The 15,333-nt window shown below is 48.1% G+C and overlaps 1 protein-coding gene across 1 annotated transcript in view; it reads left to right on the top strand.

Moving 5' to 3' along the window:
- The window catches only part of CREB3L1 (cAMP responsive element binding protein 3 like 1), a 68,807-nt gene that overhangs the window by 37,368 nt on the left and 16,106 nt on the right, over nucleotides 1–15,333 (top strand). Inside the window, exons 2-5 of the mRNA XM_048855027.2 lie at nucleotides 3,284–3,512; nucleotides 8,078–8,238; nucleotides 11,279–11,357; nucleotides 14,467–14,624. Of these exons, the coding sequence (XP_048710984.1) occupies nucleotides 3,284–3,512; nucleotides 8,078–8,238; nucleotides 11,279–11,357; nucleotides 14,467–14,624 (627 nt within the window). The remainder of the gene's footprint in view (nucleotides 1–3,283; nucleotides 3,513–8,077; nucleotides 8,239–11,278; nucleotides 11,358–14,466; nucleotides 14,625–15,333) is intronic.

Below are 15,333 nucleotides of genomic sequence, written 5' to 3' on the forward strand. Positions count from 1 at the left end.
GTCTCACCTAGCAGGGAGAAGATGCTCCCAGAAGGAGATTCTAGACCAGGAAGATGCTGTGGGACTCTGAGCCTGTTCTATGCATCTCCTTATTATCCTCATCTTCATTCATATCCAAACCTTTGTAAATTCCTTCCTTAGGTCTCACTCTTAATTGTGTGTTTCTGGCCTTTGCTCCATTGAGCTCCTTACTGCCAGAGCATTAAGTACCAAGTCTAGTCTAGGGAGTTCTACAATGTGGTCCACAGAGATCCTGCTCTTTAATATTGAGGTGTGGCCTGCAGAGACTACAGACCCCAATATGCAATGCTCCTTTCTGACCCAAGTGGTCACATTGTATACCGGCTTCTGTAGTTTCCCTAGGGCTTCTCCAAATTAAAGATGAGGGCAGTTGTAAATCTGCTGCCTTCTACGCAAATTTGATGCAGCTCTTCAGCTCTTGGCCAGATGCCAGTGGAGGGGGGATAGAGTTTGGGCATCCTGTGTTAGTTTGATATGTATTTATTAGATGTGTTTCAGAGGCATGCATCACCATAGGCTCTAGACTGCCCACTCTCTCCCACCTCCAGTTCTCGCTGTACAAGTTAGCTAAGATCCCTGGAGGAAAAGTGGTACCTTGAAGCAGCCCTCTTGCATTTCTGTAATGACAGCTTTGACATCTGTAGCCACATTTTCAAAAGTGGCCACTCATCCTGAGTCCCTTTAATTTTTGGGTGCCCAAAAGAAAAAGTGCCCCAAATCATTGGCTGTTTTGAAAAATGGTGGTGTTTGAGCTGAACAGCTGTGAAATTAAGAAAAATATCTACCCTTCCCTCATTTATAACCTGTAAATAACCTTCCTCCAGCGGTGAGATGACCCTTTTGTTTTAAATCAAACAATGTCATGCCATCACACTTTCTCTGTTTATCCTCTGCTTGGGAGACCACAGTGTGATCAGGAATCCTTGTTCTAACTGGGGTTGGGAGGCAGATATGAGAATTTTATGTGAAATTACAGCATGATTCAGTGCAACTTCTCCCTGATTCTCTCCCTACCCTCATCCCTTTTGTTAACACAAAGTTATGGAGGAGATTTGAAACTCACAGGAAAGTCATTGATAATTCCCACAGCAGCTGTTCCTCCAGCCCTGAGCACAAAGGTAGGTTTGACTGTGGATTTGTTCTTTCATGTATTTGCTCGCTGTGGAGGGAACCTGGTATGACAGAACGCTGGATTCTTTCACTTTTCTACTTACATTCCCACCCTTTATAATTACACTATCATCCTTTCTTACACTGAGTTTGCTTGTTTTCTTAAAAAAGAAAAGACACAAAGCAGGTGCAGCAGCATCTGTATAAATGTATGCTCCTTAAAGCCAATGTTCCAAGTAGTGCAGCCCCCAGACGCACAGGGAGAGGCAGAGATGCTACTTTCCCAATGCTAATTAGATAACTCGGGTAAACCAGGTGTCTTCCACTGACTCAGTGGCTTTCTCTCACAAAGGGTTATGTCCAGGGCAACTTTGAATTGTTTTCTGTTATTCATCCAGGCACAAAAATGCTTCTAGATACTTGAAAATGGCCAAGTGGGTTTTACTAAACTACCAAACCAAATTTGCCTCTCCCAGAGAACAATGCCCAAATGTCCTGTGAGTGGCTGAAAACCAGGGCTTAGAATGAAAGTACCTCCTTCTCAGTCCTCTCCATACTGTCTGTAATCCCAAGGGAGGTTTGGATGGCTGCATGTCAGCCTGCACCTGGGGTGACTGGGAGGACAGGAGTGAGGGTGAGGGAAACAAAGGCACAGAAAAGCTAGTGTCAGGAGGAAAGCAGGAGTCTCAGACTCCAGAGCTGGAAGGGAAAATTGGTTCCTTAGTGCTCCTTGGTTGTCTGATTTTTCAAATCAAAGGCAGGGGCATGGGAGGGTGCGACCAACTGCAAACTGCTTCCCCCCGCCCCCATATGCTCTCTCCATCTGCTCCCTGGCAAGGCAGGGGGGCTGCCCAGCTGCAGCCCGCTCCTCTCCCCAACCCTCTCACTGCCAGGGCTCTGTTTGCAGAATGATATTGTGCTAAAGTAAAACAAACACACCTTCCTGTTGGAACAGGAACTAGTGGAGTGTGGTATCCGGGATCCCCTGGCCAACTCCTCCCTCAGCTTTGCTTTTAGAGAATGAAAAGCATATACACACCTGTACCCCCTCAGGCTCCTCCTGGTACATGGCCTCCTTCCACTGGTACTCAGAGGGCTGTAATGTATGCCTCTCTCTCTCTCACATATGCCATTGTTCTCAATATTTTGCTTGCAGTGCCCCCCACCCCAAATTCTCCCCTCTTCAGCCACTCCTGGTCTGCCTATCCTTCTCAGACTTTGGGTCAGCTCTAGCCAGATCTTTTAAGACCACATATGTAATCTGTGTTTCTCTTTCTTCCCTCTGAGCCAAAAGTGTCACTCTGCCAATAAATGGGATCCTTTTTCAGCTGGCTATGGGTAACCATCATTTTTCTCATTGCCCCACCAATGTTTTGTTGTATCAAATGGATAAGTTAGTGATCTGACTTCTCAGTAGGAGTGCATGTCTCAGGGGAAACAGGTTCTGCATGGGATCAGATTTATTTGCTGTTAGTGGAATGATTGTTTGTTTGCTGTTAACAGGTGGCCATCTGTGGTGTTTAAATTTCATCAGGAAGTAGAATTTCACAGGCTTTAACTGGCCTTAGGACATTCTTATAGGGTCCACAGAGGGGCTGTGAAATCCTAAAGGAAATTAAATACAACATGGGGCCTTCCTGTTATTTTGATCACATTAATGTTTTCTCACTGATAGAAATCAGTGGTTGGGTTTTGTTATCCTTGGTACCAGGGTGCCTACTGCTGCTTGGAGAACACATGGGAACATTTATGTCACTACGCACAGGCTAAGAAGAACACAACATTTTTATGTACTTATATTTTTTTACCACACACGTTTTCCTAGAGCTCGTGCTTCTACTAAATAGCATATGGTATATACCCTACATAGATGGATAGATGGGTACATAAGGGAGCCAGAGAGTTAGCTAGTTGGGTATGTACAGGATAGATAGATAAAAAGGCAGATATATCATTGAGCATTTGAACTGTACCTTATTAATAGAAAGCTGATTTTATCTAGCTATCAGCACTGATCAGAATAAAGGGTGGCGATTGTTATTTTTCATCCAAATGATGTGGTTGCTGAAGTTTTGATCACAGTTCAGTGGAAGGCTCCCTAGCCCCTAACTGAGTTGACAATAATCTTCTCTTTCACTTGGTTCCTTCTCAGCATTTCTCCGAGAATCTGGATCATTTCTCTGAGAACATGGAGGATTTCTCCAATGAACTCTTCAGCAGTTTCTTTGATGATCCAATGTTGGCTGAAAAGAACCCTTTACTGGACATGGACTTGGACCCTCCTACTCCGGGCATCCAGGCAGAGCACAGCTACTCGCTCAGTGGAGATTCTGCTCCACAGAGCCCCCTCATGCCTATCAAGACTGAAGATAATGCCAATGGTGAGCACAAGAAACCCATATGCAAAGTGCTGTGTTTCCAAAAGATGTACTGCATGTCCTAGAAGAGCTGGTGTCTTTGAGCAGAGGTGGGGTCTGCTTGACCCAAGTTGGGCTCCTCTGCACTGGGGCACTCCTAACTGCTTTGACTTAGTACAGTTAGTCAACAGATAATTTGTCATTTTATGAATGTGGACCACATTTTTTTCTTAAATTTGCTGCGCTCACAATAGAATTATTCATTTCTATTGCTGAACGTTATTCATGCTGATGATTATGGTTTGGGTCTCTGCACGCTGTGTGCTCCTGGCAGACTGCAGGCAGCAGTTCCATAGGGTCCTGCTAGGTTGGGAGTGGATGCATTGGACTCAAGTATCTTCCTGGAGCTCACCAGTGAGGTTTGGCCTGGATATAGGGAGCAAGAGTCTCCGCCTGCAGCCAGCGTTGGCTCATGTGGAAAACTAAGTGGCTTCCTTGTGAGTGGATCTCTTAGAGGAAGACAGAGAGGAACAGTTATTTCAAACCCTATTTTTAAAACAATTCATTTCAGGGTAATTCGTGATGGCTGGATATTTTTAGAGCAATCCCAACAGAGTGTCCTGTAATTTGCAGGACTGTGTGGGTGTCCTGGCAGCTGATCGACACCAGGCTGCCTGAAAAAGCTGTGTCACTGACTCAGTATATACAGGAGAAGAAAGCCCTTCCTTTAGCAAGAGCAAGGTCTGGGATAGAGGTTTCCCCATCATAGCCAGGAACTATCCCTGCTCTGTGATAACAAACACCAAGAAAGGAGAGAAACTGCCATCTGCTGCCTCTTCTTTGCAAATTACACAGTCAACACCTTTAGGGTCATTACCCATAACTCAGAAAGTGCATCAGAGGATCACCAAGCAAGGGGCCTAACATCAGGCCCGACAGCTTTTCCTTAACCTTCGAACACTCAGAGGGGTTTCCTGTCCCTGACTTTAACATTAACCCGTCCCTGCAGGGGGCTCAGCAGAAGCAAGTATTCTTGGGCAATTAGCAAAAACCACGCAGGTAAGAACACACACCTTGACACACATGGTCTTGACACACACACACTGAAAATAAATAAAATGAGAATAAAGATTATAATGATAGGGTGAGAAGCAAACAGGATGGAGATGCAGGGAGCAGTGAAACACAAAACAAAGATGTGCAGTTGTACTAAGCTAACTCAGGAGCTTGTATCTGTTACATTTGTCACCTCTTCCCCTCCATCCTCTTTCCATATATTGTCATGTCTCTGCTTAGACTGCAAGCTCTTTGGGGCTTTCCTATGTCTGTAGAGAGCCTAGCACATATTTGGGACACTGAGGGTGACAATTGCTCTTGTGCAGACTATTCACCAGTTAAACCCCACTTAAATCAATAGGACTGAAGTGGTGTGCCAGCCTTACATTACTAGTCAGAGGGTGAAATTCACCTCTGTGCAGTGAATGAGTACAAAATATCATTGTAGCACACATATGTCAACACACATAGTCACATGCAGAGGATAAAAAACTGCATTTCCAGGGTTATATCTGGCTCATATTTGAATTGATACACATTTTAATCCATCTGTGAATTGGGGTCAACTGCCCTATGCTGAAATTGTGTGGGTTAAACCTCCATTTTAATGTGTATTTATATTTGAACCCAAATCCAGATGTATCTCTGCATTGTACCTATTAGTGCTTCCCTTAAAACGCAATGCCACAAATAGTTTTCCTTTAACATCTGTGTGGGTTAAGTATACCCTTTCAGCCTGCTGCATTCTCAAGGGAACCTAGGCTGTCTCTAGTTTTGGAGCCGGCTGTTGCTTTTTACACATTGGTTTCTCCATGCTTCCCTGCTGTCCTCAAAAACTTCAGAATCCTGCCCATCCCAGGCTAGACACCCACTAATTCAGTTAGGTTGCAAGGTTCAGGTTGCTCATCAGTCTCATGACCTTATTTTTCAGTCGAATCCACTTGCCTAATAGGTTATGGGTACAAATATGGAACCTCTGGTTCCAGGTACCAGATTGCAGTTCTGCAGACCAGGGCGTGCAGGCATAATTTCATGCCCAGGAGCCGGCTACAGTTCTCTAGAGCAGAAGGTGTAGGTCTGATTACATGCAACTGGGTGAGCTATTGATCTGTGAAGTCCAATTCCATGCCAACAAGCAGGCTGTGGTTCTACAGCACAGAGAGGAAAGAGAAATGAAGACACTACATTTAAATATATTCCCCTTCTCCCCTCATTTCTCTTCACTCCCTTCCCTGTTTCCAGAGGAGCAATGAATTTCTCATATCTGTGTGTGATGGGTCCATATTTTTTACTGCACACCCATTCCGAATATCTGACCACAAACAATGTATCTAGAAAAGCATGCTGAGTCAGAATCTCCTGGCACCACTCACACAGCAGGATCCAGACACATCTTCAGTGTTTCTAGATCATCTGTACCTTTGGGATCCAGCAAGGCTGTGGAATGTAGATGCATCCATGGAAAATGCCTTCTCATCTGGCCCTTAACGACACCCTGTTGGCTGGTTCATCTCTGTAACCCAATAGCTCTTGTAATAAATCTTGCAGGCTGGGACAGACAGAGGGGCTTGGGATGGGGACAGGAGAAGGAAAGGCAGCATGTGCTTGTTTGGGTGTTCACTGCTTGGCCTGTTTGGACTGACAGAGCTGGGGGCTGCTCTCTCACCTAGTTTATTCTAGACAGAAAGAGCCCCTTGCTTGCCCTCTTCTGCTTTGATTAGTAACAAGTCCAGCAGCCACAGCTCTCGCAGGCAGAGGGGGCGCCGTTCCTCTCACAGAAAGGGACATGTAAAGCTTTCCAGTCCCGCTTTTACCATTGTAGCAGAACAGCTGGATGGAGGGGAAAGTTCATCCAAGGTTTCTGGGTGCAGTTACCTGTGGCCTTGTAACCCCTTCTCTCCCGCACTCTCCAAAACACAGGGCCCATCCACACTAGAGCTGCAACGGTGGGTTCTGTAACTGGTTATGGCTTGGCCTCCTTAACAGGTAATACAGTTCAGCTTGTGTCCACATAGCAGCTTTGCTGCCATCACTATTATGTTATGCGTTCACACCTACTAGGGTGCCTAATCATGTTTGCATTGGTGCATTCTGGGAAAGTCTAGGTAGCTATCCCATAGTGCCCCAGCAGGGAATAGGCACGGTAGATATACATACAGAGCAGCACCAGCAGGGCATGTGGAAGTATACTCGGGGGCATCCTACTGCACAGAGTGCTGGAAGGAAGGAGGACAAGCCCAACCAGTTACACAGGCACAGTTAGGGAGTCCTGTCCGCACAGCAAAATAAGTGTGCCAGACTAGTTACAGGAAGACAGCCAGCATAGGCCACTGCCAAGGGTGACACACTGTTTACAGCTCTAATTACTGCCAGAGTTTTAACTACATTCTGTGTGGGCACAAACAGGGGTAAATTCTGTGCTGCCTCCTAGAAAGCATAGCCCAGGAGCAGTTTGGGCAAAGGTGACTTTAAGCCACCTTTGTGCCATCTGGATTCTGAGTGCACTCGGGGCTGATGTTGCCCCAACATAAGTGGCTGCTCTGGCTTATGGCAGCCTTCTTATGGCTGCCTACAGGCTACTCTACAGCGCAGGATGGCCACTCACTCCGTGACCCTGGCGTGTGCCCTACACTGGGAGCTGCACAGAGGAGCAGTTTATGGCTGCATACACAGGCCCTGTGCAGTTCCTACACCAGAGGAACTCTCTTCTGGGCTTTTGTGACCCCTTTGCAGTCCCTAGCTTCTGCCAGAGCAATGTCTAGGGACCAGGGTAGTGGCAGAGAATCTGGACTCCTGATCAGAGCTAACTAGGCCATGGTTAGAACTAGCCAGCACGTAAACTGGTGATATACTGTGTTAAAGGCTGTAGTGTGGCAGGGCCAATGAGTTTCCAGTACTGAGATAAAAGAGGAAGGGAAGTGCATTAGGTAGGAGGATGTATGACTTGAACCAGGTACAGACTAGCTTCTTGGCAGGCTGAGGTGTCTAAGGAGCAGGAAGGATGGGACCAAAACTCCAGAGTAGAGGCCAAGCGACTTCACCTTCTCTGAATTGACCATTATCTCTTTTTGTCTGAGATCCAGCTCCTGTGATCTTCTGTCCCCATAAATATTCATACCCCAAGCTCGCACACAGAGGGGGGCACTCAGGCCCATTACGTGTTTCTCAGAGGGCTTTCCCTCTCCCTCTACACTAATGCTCCTCATGGTGGAGACTGCAGCCTGCTTCTGCCTGGGGGTGGGGAGCAGCATACATGCATTTCTCCACACCTGGAGAATGAATGTCAGCACCAGTAGTGTCCATGAGGAGAGGGATTAACTGACCCCTTAAATATTGAGGGTATACACATACTTGTGCAGCAGCAGTGCCTATCACAGATCTTAATGCAGAAGAGAGACACCTATATCCCCCACACACATTGGAAAGGGACCCTTTGCCGATAAAAGCTTCTGATGTCTCTTGACTTGTCCTGTTACTGCTGGTGTCCCAAAGAAGCTTGGTGGAGTTTGATTCTCATGCTGTGCTTGTTTCAGACCTGGAGAGCGGAGTGTGGTCCCTTGGGCACAAGCTGTGCTCCATTATGGTGAAGCAGGAACAGAACCTGGCTCCAGAACTTCCTGAATCCCAGCTTGCAGCCAGTTTAGTGCCAGCGCTGAACCTCAACCCACTGCAGAGACTGCCGGCACCTGAAGAGGTGAGCCCGTTTTACCCAGAATATGTGCCTGACTATGTATCTGGTAATTGGCACTTCCCAACAACAAACTCTGACACTGTCTTGGCTCTGCAGGCCCCTTGCCTGCAGTTATAGGGTCCTCCTGGACAGAAGGCTGAAGGTGAAACAAAGCTGATGCCCAACCATTTCCTTATTGCTAGTAATTTCTCACTTGAAATGACAATTAGAACGGTTTTAGGCTCAGTGTTAAACTCACTCCCCGTTTTAATTAAAAGAGCAAAAGGACCCAGGGGAACTTATTCCTCCTGTGTAGACACTGAAAGATTTACCCCTCTATAACACAGGAGACTTGAAATTATTAACAGTGTGGGTTAGATTCAAAACAATGTCCTTGAGGTACTTGGTGTGCAATTTACCAACTCCAGAGCCATCTAGTTGTTCACAAGCATTTCAACTTGATGGAAGGCCCTTTCCTTCCAGTCTGCTGATATTTCTTTAGCCCTTGGGGAGCCCATTTTGCTGGTGAGTGTTCAAAGGCACTTCCCCAATGAGATAATTTTAGGGAAGGCAGAATTAACTAATGGGCTGAATATGAGCCTCATACTCCTGAGTCCCTCTCCCAGTCCTGCCACTGACTTGTCATGTGGCCTTGGGCACATCATAAAACCTCTCACTTTCCCAAGCTGAACAACAGGCAGAACAACCCTTCTCTGAGGTTCCAGTTGTTGTTTGTGAGGACAGGTGGATGCCACACACTAAGTTTCTTGACTTTAGGAAAACTTTTGACACGGTCTCCCACAGTATTCTTGTCAGCAAGTTAAGGAAGTATGGGCTGGAAGAATGCACTATAAGGTGGGTAGAAAGCTGGCTAGATTGTCGGGCTCAACGGGTAGTTATCAATGGCTCCATATCTAGTTGGCAGCCGGTATCAAGTGGAGTGCCCCAAGGGTCGGTCCTGGGGCCGGTTTTGTTCAGTATCTTCCTAAATGATATGGAGGATGGTGTGGATTGCACCCTCAGCAAATTTGCGGATGATACTAAACTGGGAGGAGTGGTAGATACGCTGGAGGGGAGGGATAGGATACAGAAGGACCTAGACAAATTGGAGGATTGGGCCAAAAGAAATCTGATGAGGTTCAATAAGGATAAGTGCAGGGTCCTGCACTTAGGACGGAAGAACCCAATGCACAGCTACAGACTAGGGACCGAATGGCTAGGCAGCAGTTCTGCGGAAAAGGACCTAGGGGTGACAGTGGACGAGAAGCTGGATATGAGTCAGCAGTGTGCCCTTGTTGCCAAGAAGGCCAATGGCATTTTGGGATGTATAAGTAGGGGCATAGCGAGCAGATCGAGGGACGTGATCGTTCCCCTCTATTCGACATTGGTGAGGCCTCATCTGGAGTACTGTGTCCAGTTTTGGGCCCCACACTTCAAGAAGGATGTGGATAAATTGGAGAGAGTCCAGCGAAGGGCAACAAAAATGATTAGGGGTCTGGAACACATGAGTTATGAGGAGAGGCTGAGGGAGCTGGGATTGTTTAGCCTGCAGAAGAGAAGAATGAGGGGGGATTTGATAGCTGCTTTCAACTACCTGAAAGGGGGTTCCAAAGAGGATGGCTCTAGACTGTTCTCAATGGTAGCAGATGACAGAACGAGGAGTAATGGTCTCAAGTTGCAGTGGGGGAGGTTTAGATTGGATATTAGGAAAAACTTCTTCACTAAGAGGGTGGTGAAACACTGGAATGCGTTACCTAGGGAGGTGGTAGAATCTCCTTCCTTAGAGGTTTTTAAGGTCAGGCTTGACAAAGCCCTGGCTGGGATGATTTAACTGGGATTTGGTCCTGCTTCGAGCAGGGGGTTGGACTAGATGACCTTCTGGGGTCCCTTCCAACCCTTATAGTCTATGATTCTATGATTCTATGATTAAGTGTTCACAATTGTTATGAATATTTCCAAGAACTGAGGGACCAAAGCTCTTGCCCACTCCCAAGTCCTTAAGATGTCTGTTTCTCTGAAGAACACCCTTGGATACTTGCTGCCTTTGGTGACATGGGGGTGACTGAGGGCTCCGTTTGGCCCTGGTTCCAGTGGGGGCTCTTCTGAGAGGGGAGGTTTGTCCAATCTTGCATGGTGCTGAACTGTCTTGTATCTTGTGGCCCATCAGATACAGTAGATCCTTTCCTGGGTTCTCTTCCTTTTTTCACTCATGTTGGGCATCTTCCCTTTCAGACAATTCTAGTAAACAAATCAACTATTCAAGCTAAAAATGCACATAGACTTCCTCCATTATTTACGCAGCTTGAACTTGCCGTGCCCTCGAATGCAGATCTGTTTTGTGTGCCTGGCAGTTGTAGCAAGGTCCACACTCAGCTGTGTTTACCGTCTGGGGGAGTTTGCAATGTATCTGTTTAGTGTAAAAATCTCTCTTGCCTGTGGTGGAATGGGGGAAGGGAGGCTGGGAGCAGGGGGGCAGTTCAGTCCAGCTGGGAACAACGTGCTGTTCATGTTAACTCTTAATCTATTTGATCAGAAACAGCTGTTCAGTGGCCCTGGTGAAAGTCCTAAGAGCACTAGAGGGGTTTTACTCCATTTCTCAAAGCCTGTATAAATTCTCTCAGCTCTGATTAAGGCAGATCTAAGAGAGGCATCCCTCTTGAATTGGGAGGTCAGTTTAAAGAGTGCTTTCTGGGCCTTGAGCTGGGCTAATGGCCAAGGAGGTAGTAGTCTTCATTCAGAGATGTTGCCTTAGCATCTGCAGTGGCAGCATGGCTGTGTGTGGCTTCCCCTCCCTAAGCAAATACACTTGTTTGTATTTGGTGTTTCAGGCAACGATAGAGATTTTTGACGTGATTGTGTGCTGTGGGTTGTCAGTGTACCTGCTGCTAGTGCAGCGAGCAGGCTGGCAGGGCGGGCTTCAGGGCACTGCGTGGAATGTGGCAAAGTAGAGAGTTGGTGAAGCAGTAGCTGCAATCAACACACTCGGCGAGGGCTGTTTGTGAAAGGTGGGGAGGGAAGTGAAAAAGACACTCAGAGACAGCTGTGTACTCTTGCTCTTTCACAGACTCCTGTAGAAATGACTCCAGCACCTGTGATCAAAGCTGAGCCCAAAGAAGTGAACCAGTTTCTAAATGTACCAGCAGGTAAGAAAATAGAATCAGCTGGCTGGTACTTAGCCCAGTCGTGCATCCCCTCAATATTACACAGATCTGGCTGCAAAGCCTCGTCACTCCAAGCCATGCATATAGACACACAAAACAACTCTCATACACCAAGTCTTACACATAGAATAACAACAGGGCAGGCTGAGATGGGTTACCATGGATCCCCTATCTTCAGGCTGAATTACCCGTGTTCAGATACAAATGGAATTACAGCATGTACGAATGGCCACATACAGAATTGTTTGTAACTCCTATGCACAAGAAACTACCTTACAGCTGCAAATATATATGAGAGACCTGAGCATTGAAAGCCTCACAGGGACCTTGGAGCTATCCAAAAACAACCATTCAAAAGCCAGGAAATTCGAAATTCAGTTTAATGCGAAAGGAACCCAAACATCTGAAGTCCGAAAATGCACGATTAAGGCTCCATTAAGAACTCTGACTGCCCCAGAGACACCCAGCCTAATCATGCTCCCACATACAATAGGGCCCACAGGAGTGGGGTCAGCCCTCTAACCCACAGCTGAGGCACTTCTCAAGCACCTGGTGACCTGTTGTGATACCGAGCAACCAGAGCCACTTGGGTGCATTAAGTACCGTGGCAAGTGTGTGAGCCCCTGAAATGCTTTAATAATAATAATGCCTAACTCCCAAATAGCACTTTTCATCAAAGTGCACTACAAAGGAGGTCAATATCTTTATTCCCATTTTACAGATGAGGAAACTGAGGCACAGAGTGGTGCTCTTCCCCTGGAGACCTTATTGTGTTTGAGAGTGTGTGCTGGGAGGTGGTTTGGAGCAGTATAGCTGAGCCAGGGCACAACAGACTTTGCATGCTATTTTGGTTCTTATACCAGCCCATCATGGTGGTATCTGGATACACTGTAAAGATCCTCAGCATTTTGGCAAACTCCAAAGATGGCAGAGCCAGTTCTCTGGAAGCTGGCTCAATTCAGGCATTGCTAATTTGGCACTGCGTGCCTTTTGAGATATGCTTTCTAGCATCTCTGATTTTGTCCTGGGCACTAGACCTCACCAAGGTCCATTAGAGAACTCATTTTGTAACCTAGATTGTAGGGATACGTTAGAAGGATTTTAAATTATGATGTCACCTATTTATGTCCTACATCTGCCTGAAATACCCGACTCAGATCTAGTAAAAACATTGTCCCTTGGCTGTCGGAGAGCAGTGACATCAGGAAGAGAGCCTGGCAGCCACAGCACAGCATTGTTGGGGCAGGAATGTGTGTATTTGTGTGTATTTAGCAATTCTAGCACTCATCCTAGGCCCTGGGCACTTCACCATACTTCCCAACATTTCAAGTGGCTAAAGCGGGACACAGCTGGTCACCACCAATCCTTGTGGAGCCATCTCCGCTGCAGGCGCTGAGTCCATGCTACGCTCACCCTCCACCTTCCAGCCTGCGCCACCACCCGGTGCAGTATCACTCCTGTCTTTGAGCAACCCCGCAGCCACTGAACATGCCTGCGTGGGGGGTTGATCATGCCCAGAAGCAGCTGCCTCTCTGCCTCTTCCCAACCCCCTGCCAATGGTATGCACCGTGTATAACAAGCCGCGTACAGCTGCGGGTGGGTGGGCGGGTGGGTGCCACCGAACGTGGGAAATGTTCTGTTTCAACCAAGACAGGGGTTTTGAGGATCAAATTGGATGGCCATGTGAAATCCAGGCCTGTTGGGCGGTCTGCTTCACACTAATTAAAACTAACAATGCTGCTTACAAATATCACACCCCTATAGCACATCCAACGGGTTGCTTTTGTGAATATCAGTAAAACTGGCCTCCTTGCTAACAATGACCCTCGTCATATCCCATCTCCTCGGCCTGCCTTATCCCCAAACGTCTGTGAAGAATGGTGGGCCTTGTAGCATAGCCAGGTTATCAAACATAAGCTGAGGCAGACGGAACAGGGAGCTTATCCAAGGACTAGAACCCTGTGCAGGGTACCACAGCCAACAATTCCCTCTCCTTTAAGCCAAGCGCATGGCAGCATAAGCACCTCTGCTGACTATAGTAGGTAGTTCCAATTCAAGTATCTCTTTGGAAAGCAAGTTCTGGTCCCATCTCCCCCGGCAGGGACCTCGTTCCAGTCCCCATTTATACCCCCTCCACTGGGGACCCAGCTCTTCCTCAGCCCAGGGATTTCCCTTCTCTCTCACCCACACGGTACGTGAGCCAGTGCTACTGGGAGTCAAGTTCTCGGGGGACTCCCTTGCACTCTGTTGTATCGGAACAGACTCCCTGTGCCCCAGGTTGGAATGCTATTTGGCCTGGCTGTCCCTCCAGCTGTACAGAGGGGCGACGGGGTCAAATTTCAGTGGTGTTGCAACAGTACTGATTTAGTATGGGACCACTGCTGAAAAGTGGTCAGGCCACGCCTGCCCTATCCCCTCAGTTTTGCAGCCTATGGAACTCTGAGCAAGTGCAAAAGCGGGAAGCATTCACCCCCAACTCCTCCTAATTGGCACCACTGACTGTAGCTGCAGCTGTATCACATGGGGTGAAAGGCACTGCTGAAGTGTCCAACTTCCAAACTTTCCGGGGCTGAATTTTCAAGTGTCCATGATTCTGAATGTCTCAAACTAGACACAAAAATTGAAGCACCCAAAATCAGAGCTCCTGAGTGCTCTCAGGCCCCTCACAGAGCACATCATAGCAATGGAATCTCGAGGCGACAAAGGCCTGGATAAGGATGGCTAGCTTGCATCCTTCTTCTTGAGCATAGTTCAAAGAAAGTGATTTGGCCACGGGCAGAACCTGGGCACCAAACACAGCCCTGGCTCCAATGAACACCTCAAAGGCAAAGATGGAGAATTTGCTCTCTGTGTGTGGGTCATGGCACAATCTTGGATGGTTCTTCCATTTATTCCAGCATTGTCTGTGTCTTTCCTGGGTTGAGCCTCAGCTAACTTGCCCTCCTCCAGCCCCCAGCGTGCTATGGGCAGTGCTTTCTCCTTCCACCCCAATCTCATGGAAGCACTTTGCCCTGGTGCTGTCCATTGCCCTGCACCTATCCCAGTAGGTTGATGATGTAGTGATAAACGTGCTCTCCTTACTTCCCATTAGATGACCTGGTGCAGATGCCTCCAACGCCCCCCAGCAGCCATGGCAGTGACAGTGATGGATCCCAGAGTCCACGGTCCCTGCCTCCCTCCAGCCCAGCCCGGCCAGCTGCTCGCTCTTCCAGTGCAATCTCCACCTCGCCTCTCCTCACAGCACCGCATGTAAGGAACTAGAAAGGAGACATCAGAATGCCAGCAGGATACAAGCTCCGCCACAGCCTAGAGTGCAGGGTTCTTTGTGCTCACAGGAGCTGGGAGACTTTACTTGGCTGTTAGTTGTTAGTCTCACTGTTGGTAATTTCTGCTCAGGCCCAGGACTGGATAGCCAGAGGGGCACTGCAAATCAGGAGTGAGGTCGATTGGCAGAGCTGGATGGGACCCCAGTCCTGAAGTGGTGGTGGTGGGGGGGGAGTGTTGCAGGCAGGGGTGAAAATAAGTTGGGACACTTACGAGTCCAGGGCCAGGGAGGGGCCTCGGGCAGAAGGGGTGGGGCTGGGGGGTCAGCATCCCCCAGCCAGCCCTTCCAGGCTGCCTGGCTCTCGCCACCCGGTGCTCCTGTGTGGATTTAAAGGGCCTGGGGCTCCGGACGCTGCTGCTGCAGCAGCAGAGTCCGGAGCCCCTGGCCCTTTTAAATCACTGGCCCCGGGGCAGCTGCTCCCTTTGCCCTCCCCACCCCGTTGGCGGTTGGGGGGCAGGCAAAAGAGGCAGGGACGTTAAAGCACTGCAGGGTCCTTTGCTGTGGCAGCACTTTAATGTCCCTGCCCCTTTTGCCTCCCCTGTAGGCGGCCCTGCCAATACAGACCCTACCAGCAGGGCCGCTGACGGGGGGAAGGGGCAACAATGTTAAAGGATGGTCCTTTGCCATGGCAGT

Source organism: Caretta caretta, chromosome 6 (genome assembly GCF_965140235.1).
Source record: "Caretta caretta isolate rCarCar2 chromosome 6, rCarCar1.hap1, whole genome shotgun sequence".
NCBI lineage: Eukaryota > Metazoa > Chordata > Testudines > Cheloniidae > Caretta > Caretta caretta.